Genomic DNA, 22906 nt, shown 5'->3' with positions numbered 1-22906 from the left:
TCAGGCATGCAACTATGTAACTCCTAGCAAACCAGAGTTATTCACAAACAGATATTAATGTTCTGCTCTTTCAAGGTGCAAACAAGAGGAGGCACTGGAATCTTTCTCAAGCAAATATGCCTATTTTACTTGGTCTTTGAAAAAGTGGAGCAATAAGAGATACCAAACTAATTCACAAGCAGATTCTATTGATTAATATGATTTGTATGAAACACATATAAGATGGAAAACAATTTCAAATACAGTAAATACTGCACACACTCTTAATTGACTTCAAGGAAATGGCTGGCCTAGCCTGGCTTTCAGGCACAAGGCAGGGAACAACCTGGACTTGCCACCAGTCCATCAAAGAGTTCACTTTCCCACATTCGTATTTGTCCATTTTAGAATCAACCTAGCATGCAGTTGTTTGGGGATGTGAGAGAAAAAGTAGAGCATATGGAATAAACCCCATATAGACATGGACAGAACATGGAAGTAAACTCTACATAGACTGGGACCAGCTGAAGATTTGAATGCAGAATGCTAGAACCATTAGGCAGCAGTTCTGATCACAGCACCACCCAAGACTGTATGTAGCATTTTCATAATACGGCTTCTTAAGTTAAAAAAAAGAGGAAATACAGAAAATCGTCAAATACCAATAATATGGAAGTTGTAACATCATAATCTGATCTCTTACAAACGTAAAAGGAAAAGGCAGAATTTTTTCTCATGCAGATTACTCAGTTTTATATTGTCTTATAGGATTCCAGTGAGACACTAAAATGAAATTGCCGTTTTCAGGGAAGTTTTGATGGATCCAATCATAACATCTTGATTGCATTATAGATCTTTAAGAGAAACATACGATAACAGCACACATATATTTATATGTCTTTAAATGCAAAGAATTATGTAGTATGAGGAAGAGCACAAATGTACAGAGTTATTACAATAAACAAGCGTTTTTAAAGGGAGCATGAGGAGACACTGGATGAATCACAAAATAGTAACACTGTATTAATGATTTTTTTTTTTTTTAACCAGCCGAGATCACTAATGAAAATGGATGGACTAATTGATATTCAATCATTTAAGAACAAAGCTGGGATATGTTTGCTAGAAGTGAAAAAGAGGAGACACAAACGCGTTTCAAGCACATAAAAGAGATAACATTTAAAATTCAGTTAAATGTATCTCTATAAAGGGAGCAATAGAAGGCATGATTCCTTCACAAATAAAAAATATTACATTGTATGGTCTTTAAGTAGGATAAGCCAGTATCAATGAAACAAAGCAAAGGGAGACACTGAAATGTTTCATGCATAGCTTCTAGAAATGGAGCTATAGGAAAAGAAGAATCTTTACCAAGACACACATTGTTGTGGTCATCCATTAAAATGAATAAAATAAGTTACAGAAATTTTTTTAGAAACACACATTAACAGAAATATATTGGTTAATAAATGTTTAAAAAACAAGATGAGAACACTGCCTTATTTTTAGTCATTTGGTAACTACACATTTAGTAGGCTCTAGTGTTTCAAGCCGTTAGTTCTAAAGGAAATAATTAATATCTGAAGTAATTATGTGATTGACTAAACGACAGACTAAGATTATAGAGGATTGGCCGCTGTTTGTCGCAGGCTCCCACAATCTCAGTGTGATGTGTTTTATGTGTTGTATCTTCACTGAACATTTTGGTTTCCTCCACTGTATTCAGGTGCACACTCTGTGATTCAACTTTTCTCAACTGGTAACAACAGTAAGACACTGAAAGTTGCTTTTATGTATCCAATCAGTTTTATATACTGACTTAAAGAAATTTTCTTTCTTTTTTGAATATAATTTAGAAATACTGTAAAAACACTAAAACTAACAAAACTATTACCAAAGCTTAGTTATTTTTTAGAAATACTGTAAAAACAATAAAACAAACAAAACTATTACCAAAGCTTAGTAAAGAAACAGACTAAAGGATCTGTGCTTTGATTTTACTACATGGTTGCAGCTTGCATGTCTGGACAGCTACCAATAGCTTAGGTGGGATCAACTTCAGACACTACAGTCAAAACGCTGCCAAATTAAAAAGGAAGGAAAGCTTTGATTTAATATTTGTTTACACCCAATTGGCACTTATAATAAAGCTGTCTTTGTACCTATAAAATATTTTAATTTATGTTTCCTTAATGATGGCCTCCTCTTTGAGTGGGTGTTGAATAAGAGGGGAGATGAAACACGGCAGCTGTGTTCCATCCCCCAAGGGGAACAGCCGTCTTCAAGACTGTCAGATCACAGAGTTCTAATTGTATGGAAACACCCCGGTCATAGCCAGGAGCAGTGGCGATTTTGAGTGGCAGTGTGCAGTGGCTTTTATCTGTTCAGCAAAAATTCTAAGCTGTCTTCTGTTGTCAGGAAAAACTTTTCTGTGGTTATGGTCAACTACTTGCTGCAGCCTACCTGCCATATGCTTAAAGGCTGTCTAAATCTTACTTAGACGTTCACACATACGTATATTGTGTGTGTGTGTCGTTGTTGATCTATGCCTTTTCCTTTTTGTTTTGTAAATATAGACCAGTTAGGACAATACGACCAGTATACACATTATGAAGTAATCTCATTAAAAAAGAAACTGGACAGAAACCATTTCAATCAAAGGACTGTCGAGTAGTAGTGCAGTATTTTTTTGAAACTTCATTGTTCTTTTAAGTTTGGGCAACACAGTATTTTGTATTTTTATTTAATGCTGTTTTATACATTTTCACAATATTTATAAATGCATTCTTTGCTATGTACTTATTAATGAAAGGTACTATATAAAGTTTCAATAGATTACATTGGCTAGAACAAATGTTTCCCTGCACAGAACTTTTATTTGGGTTTTTCAAATGAAACACAGGTCTCTTAACCAGCACCTTACAAGTATATGGGGAAAGTATGATTTATATTTCTATTACTCGTTTATGACCAAAACTTAATCTGAGACTACAGAAGAGATTGATTTGCTAGTCAACATCACTGTTTCTAACTCTCACCCAGTTTATCTCTCTGTGTGTCAAATTTATAGTACCATAAATGAAACTTTTTTGTTTTGAGGATACAACAGAAAGCAGCCATTTGTTTAGGCTCTGTAACAGAAAAAATAACATTTTCTTTGTCCTTCCCTCTTGCCTTAAAGTCCCTGGTACAGTAAGTTGACACGCAGGCAAGCTATCTTGTAACTTCCATCCTTGACTTGAAATAAGTTAAATTTAAAGATAGATGGTTTCATAACTCAGTTCCATATGTGAAATATGTGTGATAGTCTTAACTACGACTGATGTTTAAAATGCTGGGAAGGTCTTTAGTTTTTCACAAAATTTCAAGTAATAATAAAAAGTCCAAATATTTTGGCTATGCCACGTTTATTACATTTGAATGCACATTAAACTTAAAAGTTACCTGTCTGGAGAGCATCTGGACCCCTCCGCTCTTCAGAAACAGTAACTGGTTCTTTTTCTTCAGGCAAATTTTCCACTGCAAAAAAAAAAACAAAAAAAGGAAGCAAACAAAAGTATGTTCAGGTGTGTTAAGCATAGCTGAGTAGGGAAAAATAAAACAAAAAAAGGCCATGAAGCTTTGAATCCAGAAACAGCACTGTTAGCTGCCAGTGTACAGCCATAAAGTTTCCTTGTTCGAAAATGTAAAAGCACATATGTTAACTGTTAGTGTTGTTGGTGGTGAGTGCTTATGAACAAAACTTTTGCTATTATTTGGAAGTCTCTATTAAGGGTCCCAAATCAGAACATAAAGTCATCTGTTTTAATCCACAGCCTGTATTATTAATGAGTACATTACTGTTATTTATGCATGCTTATTCATGCAGATGTAGGTGCTATTTCTTTCTGCATTTACATATAGTTTTAGCTTGTATTTACATGCACATTTTAGTTTGTACAAGGAATATTAAATGCTATGTGAGCTGCTACGTGACACTCCTTTCAAATGTAAGCATTCAGAGACAAATGCAAACAAAACAGAGTTAAAACGGCAGCAGTTAAGATAATTAAATAGTTTATTGGACTGATCTTTATAAGTTATTTGAATATTGATGATAGATATTTGAATAAGATGTTAAAAGTACAGCTTCTCCAACCTGCTATTTGCTGGCTATCTGTGTATTATAATATTTAACATATTAGTGTTTTCCTATTAAAATTCATCAGGATTTCTCTAAAACGAATCTCCCTAGCTACCTGTTTTGAGGTGTGTTTTTTGTTTTTGGTCTAATAATAGATACGATAGATAGATTATTCTTTAACTGGGAGCAGGATAGGATAGTTCTAAAAACTATAAAGGCCTTTCTTACCAGAAGTTACCTGAGGGGCCCAATTAATGCCAAGTGTGTGTAGTCAGTATATACTTGATATTGCATTTCTATCCAGGTTGTAGAAAGGGTGGTATTATGGAAATATGGCAAGGCAGACCTACTAAAGTGATATAGTAAAGCTACATCCTAGCTTTAGGAGGTTTGATATGCATCTTTCAGTGAATAAAAGGCTACATTAATGCATGACATACAAACATAAAAAACTGAAAGAAAGGTGAACTATACTTCTAGTATGCTATAGGGAATTAGTCCAGACAAGTCGAGAAACAGAAATGAGAATACTAAATCATGAAAAAGATCATTGCAGATGTGCAAAGCACCTCTAGCTGACACCTTCCACAACCCAGAAGCTTAGTATGTTACATACTGTATATACAAATAAATAAAGAATAAAATATGAGAACATGTTTGGAACAAAACAATATGTTTAAAAGCATTAATTCAGTAAACATAGCCTTTCTGGCATTCATCTTATTCTCATGTCTACCTATTTTAATTCAGGGTCATGGAGATTTCTGGTGTTCATTTCCAAATAATTAAGGCTAGTGTGGCAGTAACAAAGTACATTTAACCCTCTATCTCATTTGATATTTTTAGCTCTTGATTTTCTCTATCCAATTAATTGTATATGAAGCACATTAAATATGAATACTACATAAAGTACTTGTTTATATAAATCTTTTGATTTTGTTATTAGTCTCAGTCTATTTGAGGTTTATATCTTCTCTCCATTTCTGCAAGACTTTTCTCCAGGTTCATCAGTTTAATTTCAAGACATACTGTACATCTTAGGTTGATTACAGTATGTGTCCTGTTGAGGATTAAAAATAGAAAAAGCAGATTCAGAAAACTGTTCTACTATTTTATAATAATGGGTTTGACTGAAAGTGCCTTAAAAACGAAAGTCATTTCCCTATCATCCTCCCTGTCTTGCTAGGTCAATTTCCCCTCTCAGAAAGTCTGTCTCAGTTCTTTACCCTCTGTTATTTAAATTATTTTATAAACCCCAACTCCTCATCTCTTAGTGGTCTTAGGACCTCAAATTATCCTCCCCTGTTTGGTAGGACACCATTTTAAAAATAATCAAATTCTCATCAAAGAGAATATTCTCAATTTAAGTTTGTGCATAGTTTATATCTTACCCCTTCTGTCCAGATCTAATCTGTCACTTCTGCACATGTATTGGTGTTGTCCTCATGTTCAGGCTTTCTGGTCACTTATCTCTTGCTCCCCTTCTTCAGTTCGTATTCATCTTTTGCCACATATTCTTATACTTACAGACTTTTTAGGCTTTACTGAATCAGCTGCTAAATGTCTTCTGGTCTCTGGGTCAGGTGTCAAACTTAGATCCTAGAGGAGCGCAGTGGCTGCATGTTCTGGCTCCTGTCTCCTTATTAATTAGTACGCAATTGCTGCTGAACATCCTATTTTTGTCTTAATTTTAAATGACTTGCTATTTAAGATTCTGAACCCTTCATTCTTTCTTGTTACCATTTCAGCTGCCAAACAATAATGAATTGCTAAGCAAGCTAACAGATTCCCAGTTAACTGAATACATTTGCACCATCTTACAATATTCGTTTTGATAAAATGTTTAAAATGAAAAAGTGCAGATCTGAAAAATATTGCTTGGTTCAGAAAACATTTGGATAAAGCTCTTAAAAAAAGAATATCGAGAGTTTTTAAAAAATACTGGTTTAACAGACTGAAAGCATTTTCTAACTGTAGAATTAAATGTTTCAGTAACAAAAAGAATTAGCTTCTAATTCAAAAACTGGTGAGAGCGAAAATGCCATCCAGCAGTTTAATTTGAGTTCTCTGGTCATTTGTTTACTTGCTTTGCATGTGTGGCTGATGGTTGAGAGAAAAATAAACAATTTACAGCTCTGAACCTTATAAAGCAAGTCATTATAATTAAGGCAAAGAAGGCTTTTCCATTATGCCCAAGTAATTTTTTACTAATTAAGAAAGTGGATGAAATGAAAAGCTGCTACCACTGTAACTCTTCAGGATTTGAATTTGACACCCGTGCTGTAGGTGGGAGAACCCTCATGTAATTATGCTGAAAAGCTGGCTTTTTATAACCTGATCCTGTTAGAGCTTATAGTATCGCAAATTAATGGAACATCCTCTGACTCCCTTCACAACTATGACTCTGCTACTTCCAAAGTTACAGTTTTAAGAGCAGAGGTTTGTGACGCTGTCACTCCTTTGGTTAAATGTTGCAGTGTGGAACATTGGTCTTTAGTGTTACAGCACAGAACATGGGATGAGTGAGAGGGACAACAAAATTTGGGCAATAAAATGGAATATGAGATGGATTTTAATATATAATTAACACATTAATCAATTACATAAACAACTAGTTAATAAAAATAATGTTTCAATTCATTACTATATAATGAAAGTAGACAACTTTGAATGTGAGATACCTTCTTTTAGATGCACGGTGTAAACCTTTCTATGTTAAAATCAAAAATATTAATTTTGCATGAAGTTTTGCATTTTCTCAACGTTACAAATCCATTAATATATTATCAGACTTTATAAAAATACAAAATTAATTTATTAATGTAATGTTATTTTCTTATTTAATGTTATTTATGAAAGCTACAAAATGGAGTACTTTTTGACTATAATAAGACACTAATGTACACAGTTTTACGTCCCTAAAGATGTGCATAAATGGAACTTGGATTGTAATGTTGTCCGCTCCAGGGTTAGTTCATGAGTTGCACTGGATACTGCCAGCATAAATTCTGTCCCCCTGCAAGCCTGAATTTAATTAAGTGGGTTTGAGAATGTTTCTATATGTTTTGAGTTTTATATAAGCATTTCACAACATTAGAGAAACAAGCATACAACAGAAAAACTTTTCTGGTAAGGAATATCGTAAAAGACACATAAATAACTACAAATAGACTAATTCTACCAGTGTCAGGCAATCATTCAGCATTTGTATGGAAAAGGGCAAAGAGAGAGAGAGAGAGAAGGAAGGAGAGAAATAGATGTGAACATACGGGATGGACATCTTGACATAGGCACTTGTTCAATGTGGGTGGTATTGCGACATGCTGCCACTTCCATTTGGCACTGGTTTTGGTAGACCACACCATCCGAAGCACAGACTGGTTCGCCATCGTAGCCGCAATCTCGGTAACATGTGCACTGCTCAAATTGTTCCTCTGTCTCCAAGCAGCCAAAAACATTATTGCAAATACCTGACTGCATGAATCCTACCCAGGGAAGAATAAGGAAAAAGAAAAAAGAAACCATCACATACTGATTGCCTCATCATGGGGCAATGTGACCCAATTACATCTCTCCTAGGCCTAATTTGGCAAAATTTCACTTGGCTCAGTCTGTTCTGAATACACACTTTTGTAGTGTGTTTTTTCATCTCCCCATGCACCAATTTTCCTCATTTGATTTGCATTTTTAACTTTACTGTTGCCTGTAGCAATGAGTTCACGATGACCACTGACCTGCAGAACCACCTTTCTTATGCTCTGTTTTTAATTTAGGACCTCAATGAAAAGCCCATCATATTTCTTTTAATGTGATAATTCCCAGGAGTCCATTACAGCCTGGAAGTCTGCATTCCTTCAGAGGTGAGAATGATGTACTGAGTGACTCACCACTGTACATGAGATTGCCTCAGTCTCTCATGTGTTCTTATGTACTGGTTTCAATTTTTAGGCTGCAATTATGAATTACTGTTTAAAGTATACAAGTTTCTGTACAGAAGTGTCATTAAAAATGTACCTTCACTCTTTTCAGATTCAGATAAAATGCTGGTCACATATCACAAAGAGATTAATTTTAAAAAATATGCAACATTTTGTTTTCAAATTCAAAATTGCAAATACTGCTTCAGGATATCTTAACTAGCTCTCTGAATGGACAAACTGTGATTAATCCTACAATTAAGTATTTATCTATTGAGGAAAATGTATTTACACAAAATTAAAACTATTTAAGCTTATAATAGGAAATATTTTTTTACAGACTGAATAACACAGTTATGTGGAAGTGTAAATATCCATAAACAAACTACAAAACAACATGAAGGTAAAGCACAAGATCTATTATATATGAAAAGACAAGCTGTATTGTTACAAAGAAAAGCAGGAACAACAAGGGGCATTTATGTCCACAGCATTCTTTATTGTGCTAATATTTTTAAACAATATCTGAATAAGACTATAAAAAATGGCTACCACAATCTGTTGCCTACTATCAATCAGTTTCTATATTTTAAGATTGAGCTTCTTTTCAGAAATTGTATCTAGCCTTTATATGTTGTATCTCTGAACTAAATTGTCTGAATACAGCTGAACAACAAAGAATGCATCAATAGACAACATATTTGGGACTTTACTTTTAGATCAGATATTCTTGTTCTGGTGATGATGATGATGTGCAGTTTCCCTCTACAGATGTCTGTATACATGAGCATTAAAAGTTAATCTGTTATTTTTCTGCATTATTTGGCTGTTTTTTTGTCACCTGTTTTGAGATGTATGCGCTTGTCAGCTGGATGAAAAAGGGACAATGTACAAAAAGACAATACAGATAATCATTTGAGCTACAAACAATGGCTACAAGAAGTCATGCAAAAGCTGCCGCAGTACCATGCTACTAGAGTTTAACAAACATTCAGGTCATAATGATCAACATTCAGTATACAAGTTATATTTGCCTGCTGTTTTATTAATTAACATGTACTGTAGTTCTGTATTTGTAAACAGTTTACAGTGAACATGCTTTAACTGTCTTATCCTACTTGTAACTAAACTTTTCCTCGGCAGTTGCATTTTTTTGCCCAAAGGGGCCAGGGTATGCTTTTGAAAATCTTCATGCTATAGTGAAAGAAGCATTTTCATAATTTGGGAAGATGGATGGATTTAACTTATATTTTGTAAATATTTACTTCATTGTATAAAAATGTATACTAGTACACAGCTCAGTCTTTCATTTTTAATATCTCCCTTGACGGGAAAAAAGAGTTTGTGGCCTTGGGGCTCCAACCCTTCTAACAAAACCAAGATTGGATTCAAATATTATAAACTCTGATGCCCTGGAGTGCTATCCCATTTCAATATTACATAAGCAAAATTGATTTATGCCAACAATTTCAAACATTACAAATATGGTTTAATAACATATAATGCAACACATATTTCTTATGTATTTCTTAATAATATTAGGAGGCCTTTTTTGTTTTATTAGTTGCTGACTTCAACAATAATATAATGTAATATACTACCTTGTAGAAGACATTGCAAATGCTGGCACAATGATTAGAAATAATGTCATGGAAGGTGCCTGTACTGCTCAAATTAGAAAAATGAGGGCTTGTTGTTTTGTTTGCTTTTAATGTTTTCACTACCTTTGTTAATCTTCCCTTATGTATAAAAGATAAAAGTATTATTGCAGGTCTGATCAGGTGGAATTGTTGCTACAAGACAAATATTTTGTTTTCAGTATAGAAAGACTGACTCTTTGTTCTCAAAGAAAGGCCTATACCACCAGGGTGCCCAGTTCAGATAGGACCATGCTGGTGTGCCATACTTACATCTTCCATCAAAACACTCCACAAACATACCAGTCCACTGGGTAGCTGAGCTCTCCACTTCATTGCAGGTTAGACCGTCACAAAGCTCTCTGGCTAGTGGGCTGTTTTCACTCACGTTGTAGAAACGTGTGGCTTCAAAAGCTGTAAATGATAAGGTATTTGTGTTTGGCGAAAGCAATTTAAGACTTAATGGGTGTGCACACCCACAAATGAGAAACACTGTGCAAAATTTTACCTGGCTCATAGTAGTCATAGATTTTAACAGGAACGGGAGCGGTTTTCCCAACTATATATTCTCGAAAAGCCAGGAACTGTACACAAGTTGTGCACTGGCTGGGAATCTAAAGATAATGATGGTAAATTAATAAATACATTTCAGTCAAGCAATGTACAAGAAGATTACACTAGTGAAAAGATAAACCCAGAAGCAATCCAGTTTGGAATACTGTGAAACAATATGTTAAAGATAGAAGGCAGATGATATTGTGATCTACTGTAAGTACCAAGCAAGGTGATTATAGTTTTGCCCTTCAATATTAGTTTTTATTCCTATATTTTTTCTAACCTTACTTGGAAATTCAGTTTAGTTTTAGTTTTCCTTCATCATGTATTTTTAGTTTTCATTTATTTTTTATTTTGCAAAGACATTTCAATTTTATTTTTATATATATATTAGTTCCAGTTTTAGTTTTACTAATTATAATATGGTTAAAGAGCTACTAAGGAGTTTAGTTTTGTGTCACAATCAGACAGATCTGTACACAGAACAGGTTTGGATATGAGTTTAGTGTTAGTGGAAGCTTACTACACTCTATGGTTTACTATCTGGTTTTGTTTTTGTCTGATAGAAACAAGCATAATCAAAACTAGATACTGAATATTTAAAAAATATTTTCTGTGTCATTTGTGCTGAACAAATGTGCGCTGACTGTTAGAACTTTTTATCTTTTCTTTTTATTGCACAGAATGGGTCAATTTGTAATGAAATTGAGGTGAATTTTGAGGGTTTTTTACTCTAAATGTCTACAGCACACATCATATCCTGTCCAAAGCAATGTGCTTTTAAAGAATGCTTTCATTATTGCATTCAAAAATCTCCCATACTGGGCTTTGTTATTTTCTACCAGCCGTATTGATCTCTGATTCTGTCTCAGGCACATACAATTTATGGACTGAATTTTGCCACCTGCAGGCCTGAAAAGATATCAGACTGACTCACTCACTCACTCACAGACTCATCACTAATTCTCCAACTTCCCGTGTAGGTAGAAGGCTGAAATTTGGCAGGCTCATTCCTTACAGCTTACTTACAAAAGTTAAGCAGGTTTCGTTTCAAAATTCTACACGTAACGGTCATAACTGGAATCTACTTATGTACATATATATGGCCATAGCCTGCAGCTCGGTCGCCGTGAGAGGCGGAGTTGCGTCCCCCATCATCACGCCTCCCACGTAATTGAGCGCCTGCCCATATAAGGCCGTCCGTCAGCAGCAATCCAATAGACATGCTGCCGCTAAATATTCACGGGTGAAGGACTGTGCTTATGCAAACGAAGATGAAATGGTCAGGGATAGACTAGTGTTTGGCACAAACTCAGCTAAAGTGCGAGAGAAACTTTTAAGTGCCAGGTCTTAGCTAACATTAAATAAAGCCATGGACATCGCAAGATCACACGAGAGAGCACAAGCACAGCTGAGAACCTCCGATGCATGCACTCCGAGCGGCTCACGTGAACTGACTGTGAACGCAGTACGCAGAGAACAAGCAAAAGCTCCACAGAGCGCTGAACAAAAAACGCATTACACAATTGAGAAGGCAGCAAAAGAATATGAAGCGAGTAAGGCATACAAGCATATTCATAAGTGCAGCTACTGTGGAAACAAAGCACGGTGTAAACCTTAAGTTTAAATTAAGTTCATAGGCAGGCTGCTGCTGGCGTTTGTCATGCCTACGACGAATACGATATTCACGAGATACAAGTTTAATGAGAAGACGCAGGGTATAAACGAGACTTTTGATCACTTTGTAACAGAGTTAAAATTGCTGTAACGGAGTTAAAATTGCCGGTGAAAGACTGTGCTTATGCAAATGAAGATGAGATGGTCAGGGATAGAATAGTGTTTGGCACAAACTCAGCAAAAGTGCGAGAAAAAATTTTAAGTGCTGGGTCTGAGCTAACATTAAATAAAGCTGTGGACATGGCAAGATCGCATGAGATAGCACAAGCACAGCTGAGAAACTTCGATGCATGTACTCCGAGCAGCTCATGTGAACTGACTTTGTAGGACTGGGAAAGGTAAACCCATGCATGCAGTATGTGATGTCTCAGATAAAGAGGAAGACGAGCTGCTTATTGATGCAGTAGGAAAGGAACAACCCTCTGACGCTGAACAAGTCTCTGTAGACATATCAATAGGAAAGCAAGGTGTAAAGCTTTAAGTTAAAATTACGCTCATAGACACGCTGCCGCTAAATATTCCCAGGCAAATCCACAACTTAATACCGGGAATGCCTGTTAAACATCTCACATTCACGAGTACCGATTTGGGTACTGATCACTGCGATGAATGAAACCTGTTATCTTTACAACAGTTGACAACGAAGATGAGATGGTCAGGGATAGACTAGACAAACACGGAATGTAACTTGAACACAACACATCCTCCAAATGCGAACCTGATTAAAAGAAATAATGATAATCAAATCCTTGATGACAGCAACTCATAACAGTCACAAAACAATTACATTGACAATCATGTTACGTTATTTTTAAAATGTTTCCTTTTCTTTTTCATAACTTCTTTAACACACTACTTTTCCGCTGCAAAGCGCAGGTATTTTGCTAGTATAGAATCTATATATATATATAATTCACTAAGGCAAGACAACCATGGAAAGCACGCCGGAAGGGGGCATGGATTCACTAAGCTGCTGACAAGTGAGACACGTATGGCGCATGCAGGAAGGAGCCACACCCACCAACTCCAAAACCATTGGATACGACGACAACTCGTAGGGCCATGCCCACCAACTCGGACGCGACGACACAGAAAAAATGGCGTCATTTATATTTATCTGTCGTAGAGGCCACATGCAGTGCAGATCAGGTTAATGTCATGTGCATGTCATGCACCTCCGAGCTACGTTTACTGTTCACAGAGGCATGTTTCTCACGGAGGTGTATCGCCATATGCAGTGTGTGAAACGGTTTGCGAGGGGTATCCCATGGGATCCTTAAAAACAATCCTTTACAACTGAGGTTAAAGCACAATGAAGTAAGCAGTCTTTAAAAACCGAGTTTTCAGTTACGACGCACGACCGCGTGCACCATAGCAAACTGTTTTACACGCTACATACAGCTATTTGCATCCGTGACAAACATGCGTCTTCTTAGAGGCTCCTGCAGGAACACGGAAGACGTTTCCCTGCCCACCAACACTCCTTTTTCACCGGCCGGCGTCTACCCTCACTCTCTAGGCATTCACACTGCCTGCCCATTTGCCCGGACGCAAAAACTCACCGACCACCCAGTTAGTCACTTTCGTCTGTGGTAAGAGTTCACATGCACGTCTGAGCCACGCGGCGTTTGTTATGCCGCTGGTTCACTATTGTGTTGTATTTTGCTCTCTCCAGAGTTCCATCTTTTCATTCACTTACTGTTGTTTTCTCACACCAACCCGTTTTAGACATACGTGTCTTTCCAGAAGTGTTTAACATTCAATAAATAATTATGCATGAGATTGACCATTTGTCTACCCAGCGCAGAGAGGCATGTGGTTGAGCCGTTGAACCCCATTCGGGCTACTAGCCGTGGAATTCCCACTAAGTGTGACTCCTATGCTCCCACTCATTACGTCCCTACCCTTTGTACACACCCCCCTCCCACCTCGCTACTACCGTGGTCAGGTGTCTTGGTGGATTATATAAAGAAAAGCAGCCAAAACCGAGGGGCATCCCATGGGATCCTTAAAACATTCCTTTACAACTAAGGTTAAAACACAATGAAGTAAGCAGTCTTTAAAAAACGAATTTTCGGTTACGACGCACGGCCGCGTGCACCATAGCAAACTGTTTTACACGCTACATACAGCAATTCGCATCCGCGACAAACATGTGTCTTCTTAGATGCTCCTGCACTTTGTTCACACCCCCCTCCCACCTCGCTACTACCGTGGTCGGGTGTCTTGGTGGATTATATATAGAAGCGCAGCCAAAACCGCACAGAGCAATGAAGAGTCTAGAGTTCCATCTTTTCAATTACTTTCTGTTGTATCCTCAAACCCTCCCTTTGTAGACAACTGTGTCTTTCCAGAAGTGTTCAACCATCAATAAATAATTATGCGGCGTTTGTTATGCCGCAGGTTCACTATTGTGTTGTATTTTGCTCTCTCCAGAGTTCCATCTTTTTATTTGCTTACTGTTGTATTCTCACACCAACCCATTTTAGACAAGTGTTTAGCATTCAATAAATAATTATGCATGACATTGAGCGTGTCTACCAGGCGCAGAGAGGCGTAGGTAAGCCATTGAACCCCATTCGGGCTGCAAACCGTGGAATTCCCACTAAGTGCGACTCATCCGCTCCCACTGGTTGCGTCCCTACCCTTTGTACACACCCCCCTCCCACCTCGCTACTTCCGTGGTCAGGTGTCTTCGTGGATTATATATAGAAAAGCAGCCAAAACCTCACAGAGCAATGAAACGTCTACGTCATTCACAGATGCATCAGGACTGTGTAAAGACGACGACTCAAGTGACGAGTTGGAGGTGGGCACATGAGCGGGCAGTGCATACTGAACAAGAAATCAGCAGACTAGCATGACGGACGGAGCTGAATGGACGTCCTTCTCCTCTCCTCCCGTTCCACACTCCCCGCCGTGCACCATCCATCCCTCCTGTGCTTAAAAATCATTAAAAAACCGGCCTGATTATGCGGCGTATGGTACGCCGCGGGTTGGCTAGTAAATACAAAAACACATTAGTATGTTTAGTTTTTCACCAGTTGGCAGACTCTCTTCACCTAACTCTCTGTAGTTCAGTAAAGACATTTCTAACTCAGGAATTTTACAAGGTTTGTATTGCTTTGTTGTTAAACGACTTATTTTAAAGTAAAGTATTTTAAAGTTAAAATTGATTGGTCAACAACGATATGCTGATATTATATGATGACCTAGTCAGTCTCTCAATCAGTGTAGTTTTATTTTCAAAAATAATTTCTTCTGTGCAAAGTGGCAGGTGAATTATTGTCAACAAAAAGCAGCTACCTGGGAAATAACCTGAAACGTTACTCACTTGTGGTTTTTCTGTCCATACGGTAAAGGTTTTGTTGATCAGCACATTCTGATTTCAAGACTTTGAATTACATATTGATATACAACAAGCACAAAGAAAGGCAGCACAGTAAATCACAATCTATTTCAAATGCTTTACACAACTGTATTCAGCTTGCTTTGTCACCACAAACGCTTTGTTGACACCCACCCTGCTTCACCAGCTGCCGTTTACTGGGTGAACATATGTGGGCGCCTCATGGTGGAGTACTTTCTGTCTTAAAGTTAAAAGTTACAAGGGTTAAAGACTAATGGCAAAAATATTCATTAAAAAATGAAAACTAAAAATATTTTTAGAAAATGATTTTATTTCAGTTAGTCTTTCCAGCTACTTTAATAGTTTAATTTATTTTTAGTTTTTAATTTCAGCTTTGTTAATTATTTTATTTCAGTTTAAGATAATGTTTTTTTAATAATAGTTTAGTTTTCATTAACTATTATAACCTTGGTACCAGGGCTGTGGAGTCGGAGTCGAGGAGTTGGAGACAATTTTGGGTACCTAGAGTCGGCAAAAATGTACGAACTCCGTCTCCTAATAAATTGTAATGAAAAAAAAATACAGCAAGTTTAAATGTCCTATATCATAAATAATAGTCATAATTAAGTATTTATCTGATGTAAGAATAAAGCCCAGTGCATAGTTGTGTTACTAGTAGTGTGAAGTTTATCTGAGCTGTTATACAACCTGACATCCACGTATTGTAATCTGGATTATGGTACATTACAAAAAGTTTTTTCATTTTATTTCAGATATAATGTGTTTAACAAGTTCATTTGAGTGTAGACAAGTGTAATGATGTAGGTGTAGGTGTGTGCTATTGCCTATTGTGTGTGCAGGGGTTCTTGTCTTTTGTTTAAACTGGCCAATACGATAGAAACAGCTTCTTAGCCAGTAGTTCTGTGGTTAAATGATGTGTATGTTGCCTTCCTTTAATCAACATGGAAAATACATTAGCATACTAAATACAGAGGAGTCAGAGTCGGAAGTACCAGAAACTAAGGAGTTGGTTGGTACCAAGATCAGTGGAGCAACTTGGTGACAATACATAGTATGGTGTACGTCTATGTCGTAGCATTGCCATCAATTAACGGTTTTCACTACATTAAGGAAACATTAATTTGTGTTATCATTTGCTGTATAGCACTCTTTGAAGTGGTGTTCACATATGGTAGATGTCATTGTGCACAGTTTATGCAATTAAGGGAATTTGAGCTAGGTCATATAGTGGTCTTTCATTAATCCATATGGTCCTTATGAGAAATTAAGGATGTTGGCAATGCATTAGTGATGGTGGAGATAGAAAAAGGAGGGCACCCACAGTTACAGACATAACTCTGGATAGCCCAGATATACAGCTGCATGTCAAGACTTATGCTTCAAAAAGGACGGCATGACAGATCAGTCAGCCATAACAGCCAACATCAGACCAACTGTTGCACCAGAAGTGTTCACTCGGGCCACATGTAATCGTCTTTTGAAGCAGAAATGTGGTCATATAAGCCCCTGGCATGAGTGACACTCAGTCATCATCACCACCACCATGCACACCTGCGTACCTCGATTGTGTTTAATGATAAAAACAAATTCTGACAGAAATGTAATGATGGTCATGTACGTGTCTAAAGGAGCCCTTTTGAGTGCATATGTTCATCATGTGTACACCTCCTAAAAGCAGAACCTACTACTAGTTAACATGCAGTGTAAGTATACATTGATCAGCGCTACCTATATGTGGGATAACCATTAGCCGGACCTGATCCTGCTTTTGCTTGAAATAGGTGATGTGTTATTTCAGAAACACTACTTCCTCCCACATTCTGCATGTCCAACTCAGTATTTTGTAGAGCAATCACAGTCCTGGAGGGCCGCAGTGGCTACAGGTTTTTATTCCAACTAGTTTCCTAATTAGAAAGTAGTCCATACTGATAATGAAACTTGGTATTGAACTATTTAGCTTGTTAATACTTGCATTAATCAAAGAGCAATTTTAATTGCATTGTAGAGTTTCCTTCTGTGAGAACATTATCCATGTGTTTTGTGGACCAGAATAGATTTAAACTTAATGGTCCTTCCAATTCCCCTCTCATTCATTTCTAAACATTTTTATCACAGATAATTCATGGTAAGCATGTTAGCTGGAGACTGCTGGTTTATTGGTTATCTGCATCTCATTATTAACTAATGTCTGATTAAGAAAACAGGCAACAATTAAAACTTAAATGCAGCTCCTAAAATCTAATATAAGCAGTTAAGGGTTCTGAATGGTAACAGGCAAGAGAACTAAAATTAAGCCCCAAAAACATATTTCTTTAGTAGTAAATAAAAGGGTCCAGATGATTCTTCTACCTGAATTTCTGATCCAGAATGTGATGTCTACAGCGTGCTCTTTCTTCACTTTGTGCAAGTGTATATGAAGTGGTACGAGGAAGACAGTGAAAAAACAGGATGAGCAATGATTCCAGAGATTTTTGTTGAAAAGAACTTCCTTGTCTAAAATGGTCCCTACTGTTTGAAGAAGGGGGTGTACTACAGTGTTTTTATTAGTGGTGCCATTTAGAATCTAACACCTGCGCAACACAAAACTGATTTATAATTATAATGGATTTTGTCACAAGCATGATCTGTGATCAGCTTTGCATTATAGGTCATTCTTGACTAGATCTTTGTAATTTAAACAACACTTACCTCATCAAAGTAAAACAGAACCTTCCGGCCCTCTATCTCATATCTCTTTAGTCCTACCTTCTTATCCAAAAGAAGCTGTGAAGAAAGAAAACAGCTAGTGAATAAAATAAAAGTGAATTATTGAATAATTCGTTGTCCTTTTCTGGCTGTGCCTCTCTCAGAAACAAGTGATGAATTGTTACAGCTAATAAAGAAAATAATAATAAGAGAAAGGCATACTGGTGCTGGCATTTTTTTTAATTTTTATCCCCGCCAACCATGCTAAGTACCTCTAAAGAAAAATGCTCAGGACTACTCTACAAATAAGTATTTACATATAAATAATCAATTGTTTTTAATATTAACTGTTGTAGAAGGTGACTGATTAGAATTCACCTTAACTAAATATTTATGCTAAAGTTCAGCACATAAGATTTTTAGTCTTATAATTTGAATTGATTATACAGTGGTGTGAAAATCTATTTGCCCCCTTCCTGATTTCTTATTCTTTTGCATGTTTGTCACACAAAATGTTTCCGATCATCAAACACATTTAACCATTAGTCAAATATAACACAAGTAAACACAAACTGCAGTTTTTAAATGATGGTTTTTATTATTTAGGGAGAAAAAATCCAAACCTACATGGCCCTGTGTGAAAAAGTAATTGCCCCTTGTTAAAAAATAACCTAACTGTGGTGTATCACACCTGAGTTCAATTTCCGTAGCCACCCCCAGGCCTGATTACTGCCACACCTGTTTCAATCAAGAAATCACTTAAATAGGAGCTGCCTGACACAGAGAAGTAGATCAAAAGCACCTCAAAAGCTAGACATCATGCCAAGATCCAAAGAAATTCAGGAACAAATGATAACAGAAGTAATTGAGATCTATCAGTCTGGTAAAGGTTATAAAGCCATTTCTAAAGCTTTGGAACTCCAGCGAACCACAGTGAGAGCCATTATCCACAAATGGCAAAAACATGGAACAGTGGTGAACCTTCCCAGGAGTGGCCGGCCGACCAAAATTACCCCAAGAGCGCAGAGACGACTCATCCGAGAGGTCACAAAAGACCCCAGGACAACGTCTAAAGAACTGCAGGCCTCACTTGCCTCAATTAAGGTCAGTGTTCACGACTCCACCATAAGAAAGAGACTGGGCAAAAACGGCCTGCATGGCAGATTTCCAAGACGCAAACCACTGTTAAGCAAAAAGAACATTAGGGCTGATCTCAATTTTGCTAAGAAACATCTCAATGATTGCCAAGACTTTTGGGAAAATACCTTGTGGACTGATGAGACAAAAGTTGAACTTTTTGGAAGGCAAATGTCCCATTACATCTGGCGAAAAGGAACACAGCATTTAAGAAAAAGAACATCATACCAACAGTAAAATATGGTGGTGGTAGTGTGATGGTCTGGGGTTGTTTTGCTGCTTCAGGACCTGGAAGGCTTGCTGTGATAGATGGAACCATGAATTCTACTGTCTACCAAAAAATCCTGAAGGAGAATGTCCGGCCATCTGTTCGTCAACTCAAGCTGAAGCGATCTTGGGTGCTGCAACAGGACAATGACACAAAACACACCAGCAAATCCACCTCTGAATGGCTGAAGATAAACAAAATGAAGACTTTGGAGTGGCCTAGTCAAAGTCCTGACCTGAATCCAATTGAGATGCTATGGCATGACCTTAAAAAGGCGGTTCATGCTAGAAAACCCTCAAATAAAGCTGAATTACAACAATTCTGCAAAGATGAGTGGGCCAAAATTCCTCCAGAGTGCTGTAAAAGACTCATTGCAAGTTATCGCAAACGCTTGATTGCAGTTATTGCTGCTAAGGGTGGCCCAACCAGTTATTAGGTTCAGGGGCAATTACTTTTTCACACAGGGCCATGTAGGTTTGGATTTTTTTCTCCCTAAATAATAAAACCATCATTTAAAAACTGCATTTTGTGTTTACTTGTGTTATATTTGACTAATGGTTAAATGTGTTTGATGATCAGAAACATTTTGTGTGACAAACATGCAAAAGAATAAGAAATCAGGAAGGGGGCAAATAGTTTTTCACACCACTGTATGTTTCAGTGTTCAGGTAACATTTAGTTAGTAAACACTTTTACTAATAAAAAAATCTGGATTTTTATTTTTCATATTTTTGTTTAATATTAAGCTGATATACCCATTTGTAGCTTGGGTTTTTAATACTATTTTAAAATTTAGCTACAACTAATTTTTAAGTAAATACTTGTGTCAGGTATTTGGACACAGGACTATGAAAGTCTTGTGTATTAAAACTAATGTCTTTCACTATCATGCACTAATATACCATTTAAATATTTAAATCAACTGGCATATATGTACTGTATCAAGTAGTGCACGTTTGAACAATGTCTCTTGGCAAACTACATTTGTCATTATGCTCTGGACCAAAATAAATAGTGACCTGAAGCCACTGCTTATTCTGCAGCGTGCCAAATGAAAAATCTCAAACAGTATTGAATGTATTTTATATGCTAATAGTGTCCCTATATTTTATTAACAGCTATAGTAAATTAGGCGTTGGTGATGTTTAATTGGAATAAGTAATTGTACTGTATTACAGGAATTTAGAATAACACTGATTCTCCATTAATGAATCACATTAAAATTGTCACCCTAACTATACTTTAGTGGAGGATTTTTCCTTGAAATTGTGTCCTATTAATACTATTGGCACTTTAATTGTCAACATAATTTTGTGTGCAGGAAATTCGGGTATAGTGATATTATTTAATAACTTAATGGAATAGTGTAGCATGTCAGCATTGTATTCAGGGGTTGGACTTCATAAATGTGAAACTGGCAAAGAAGACAATATTAGTTGCTACTGCCTGATTATTAGCTGAGCTCAGCAAAAAACATTCACACTGCCAGTCATTAAGTTTTACTGCAATGTTTCAGATATTAAGATAGATGTTCAAAATGAATTCTTCCACAATACAATAAAGATTGCAGTGTGATGAACTATTTAAATGTAAGTCCCCCAGGGTGATATCTTTTGAATTTTAATGATCAGGAAAATATCTGGCTAAACGGTACAAAAAATCTGTCTGGCTTTTTTGTGTGTTCAAGTAAACAGAGACAGAATTTAAATTTTAATTATATAGATTGAAACTAAAATAAAAATTGAGTCTTTTTTTGTATTTTTCATTGTCATTGGCGTTAAATTGTTATTGGCGTATACAGTAGTATTTCTTCTTGAATTTCTCTGTCACTTCAAGGTCTTTTCATTGGGCTATTTGTTTATAGCGTAGTAAGAGTTCTGCTAAAAATAGCAAACATGATTTCAATAGAGGACCAGAAGGTGAAGCATAAATCAGGAAACAAGCTAAGTTCTTAAACCAGGAAATCAAGTTGATCTTTCATCAGACCAAAGCACTAAATTGCAGACAAAACAATATTGCCGATAAATAAAATGCACCATTATTATTGTTTCTATTAATAATAATAATAATAATAATAATAATAAGGATCTGAATACCAGGAAAAGTAAGTAGTAAAAACAGCACAAGAATTACATAGGAAGAAGCACACAGGAATTATCCTTTAAACTGTCATTAAAATATGGCTACTCGAGCTAACCTTTACAACCTTTAAACTTGACATAATGCGGTGAGGGTCATGAACTAAATGAACATAGCCCCAGCAACCAGAAGATGCATCATTGGAACCAGATCCACATCATCCACAAAATTGCATCAGAAAAAGACATGATTTAATTTTAATAGTATCAAAATGAAAGTGAAATAAAATAACATCAGAATTGCATGTAATATCCCAAAAAACATAACACATAAATATTCAAAAATATGTCTCCAGAAAGGATTAAAAATTATAAACACAACACAATCACAATAGAAATAATTATAGTATGTGGTAATAGTTCTTTGGTGAATATTGGTTACAAGCTCCATTGTGGAATATAATGTCTGTTGCTACTATCGGAAATACTAAAATGTAGGTGGCTTTATCTTTTGTATTTTTATTTTCTTTCATTATCTGTTTTAAGGGAACAACGCACGGCAGTGAGTGGCTTGTCTTGACTTCATATCATGGTTTGAGAGCAAAAAGGCATTGATTTATTCACTTGATATTACAATTGTGATTTAATATTTATCTATGTCCAACAGAGAATCTATTCATTTTTAGATAATCACTAGATGCATGTATAGAGGATTAGGATATAAATACTGGAGTTTGTTTTAAATAGCATTGGTCTACAAAAACCCTCCTAAAATCTCTTCACCCTTAACAATATCTACAATATCAAAAACTAATGGTCATGCATGTTAATATTGAAAATGAAAATACACATAGCAAATTCATTACATTTTTCATAGTTTCAACTTTGATTTTCATTAAAATAAGCCTGAGAATAATTTTATCATGTATTCAGTACACAGTACATAACAAATAAATTCCACAGTTTTTATGTTATTTTTAATCTTTATTTAATCTCATCACAAAGTGTGAGTAAAACAGTGTTGAACAGTTGCTGGAACGAGTAACAACACAGGCTAAAGAGTTCAATCTGAATTTTTCACTTTACAGTTTTTATGTTGTTTTGCCTTTAAATATTTAGATTTTGTTACTGTCCTTAAAGCTTTGTTTATATATTCTTAGGAGCATTGATTTTTTTTTTTTTTATTTATTTATTTATTTATTTATTTATTAATTTTATTACAATCAATACATAGCAATCAAGTTTTACACAAAAAAAAAAGAATTATGCTAAGAACAGATCGATCCCCACCCTTGAGAGAGAGAGCAAGCCAAACGGTGTAAAATTTAAGGCTTTTAAAAATACCTAAATCAACAAATTCTCTGTGCTTTATAAAATCATTTCAAAATATTACTGATTAGATCCTGCCATGTTTTGAAAAAGTCTGCACAGATCCTCTAACTGAGTATTTGATTTTTTCCAATTTTAAATAATATAACAC

The 22906-nt window shown here is 36.1% G+C and overlaps 1 protein-coding gene across 3 annotated transcripts in view; it reads right to left on the bottom strand.

Moving 5' to 3' along the window:
- cpamd8 (C3 and PZP like alpha-2-macroglobulin domain containing 8) overlaps nt 1-22906 on the bottom strand; it is a 171773-nt gene that overhangs the window by 5013 nt on the left and 143854 nt on the right. For all 3 annotated transcript variants that reach the window (XM_039766833.1, XM_039766834.1, XM_039766835.1), the window contains exons 37-41: nt 17947-18021; nt 10165-10270; nt 9960-10070; nt 7372-7587; nt 3424-3498 (exon numbers count right to left, since the gene is read on the bottom strand). In XM_039766833.1, the coding sequence (XP_039622767.1) occupies nt 3424-3498; nt 7372-7587; nt 9960-10070; nt 10165-10270; nt 17947-18021 (583 nt within the window). The remainder of the gene's footprint in view (nt 1-3423; nt 3499-7371; nt 7588-9959; nt 10071-10164; nt 10271-17946; nt 18022-22906) is intronic.

Source organism: Polypterus senegalus, chromosome 10 (assembly GCF_016835505.1).
Source record: "Polypterus senegalus isolate Bchr_013 chromosome 10, ASM1683550v1, whole genome shotgun sequence".
NCBI classification, from domain to species: domain Eukaryota; kingdom Metazoa; phylum Chordata; class Cladistia; order Polypteriformes; family Polypteridae; genus Polypterus; species Polypterus senegalus.
This window is presented reverse-complemented; position numbering and strand designations above follow the sequence as displayed.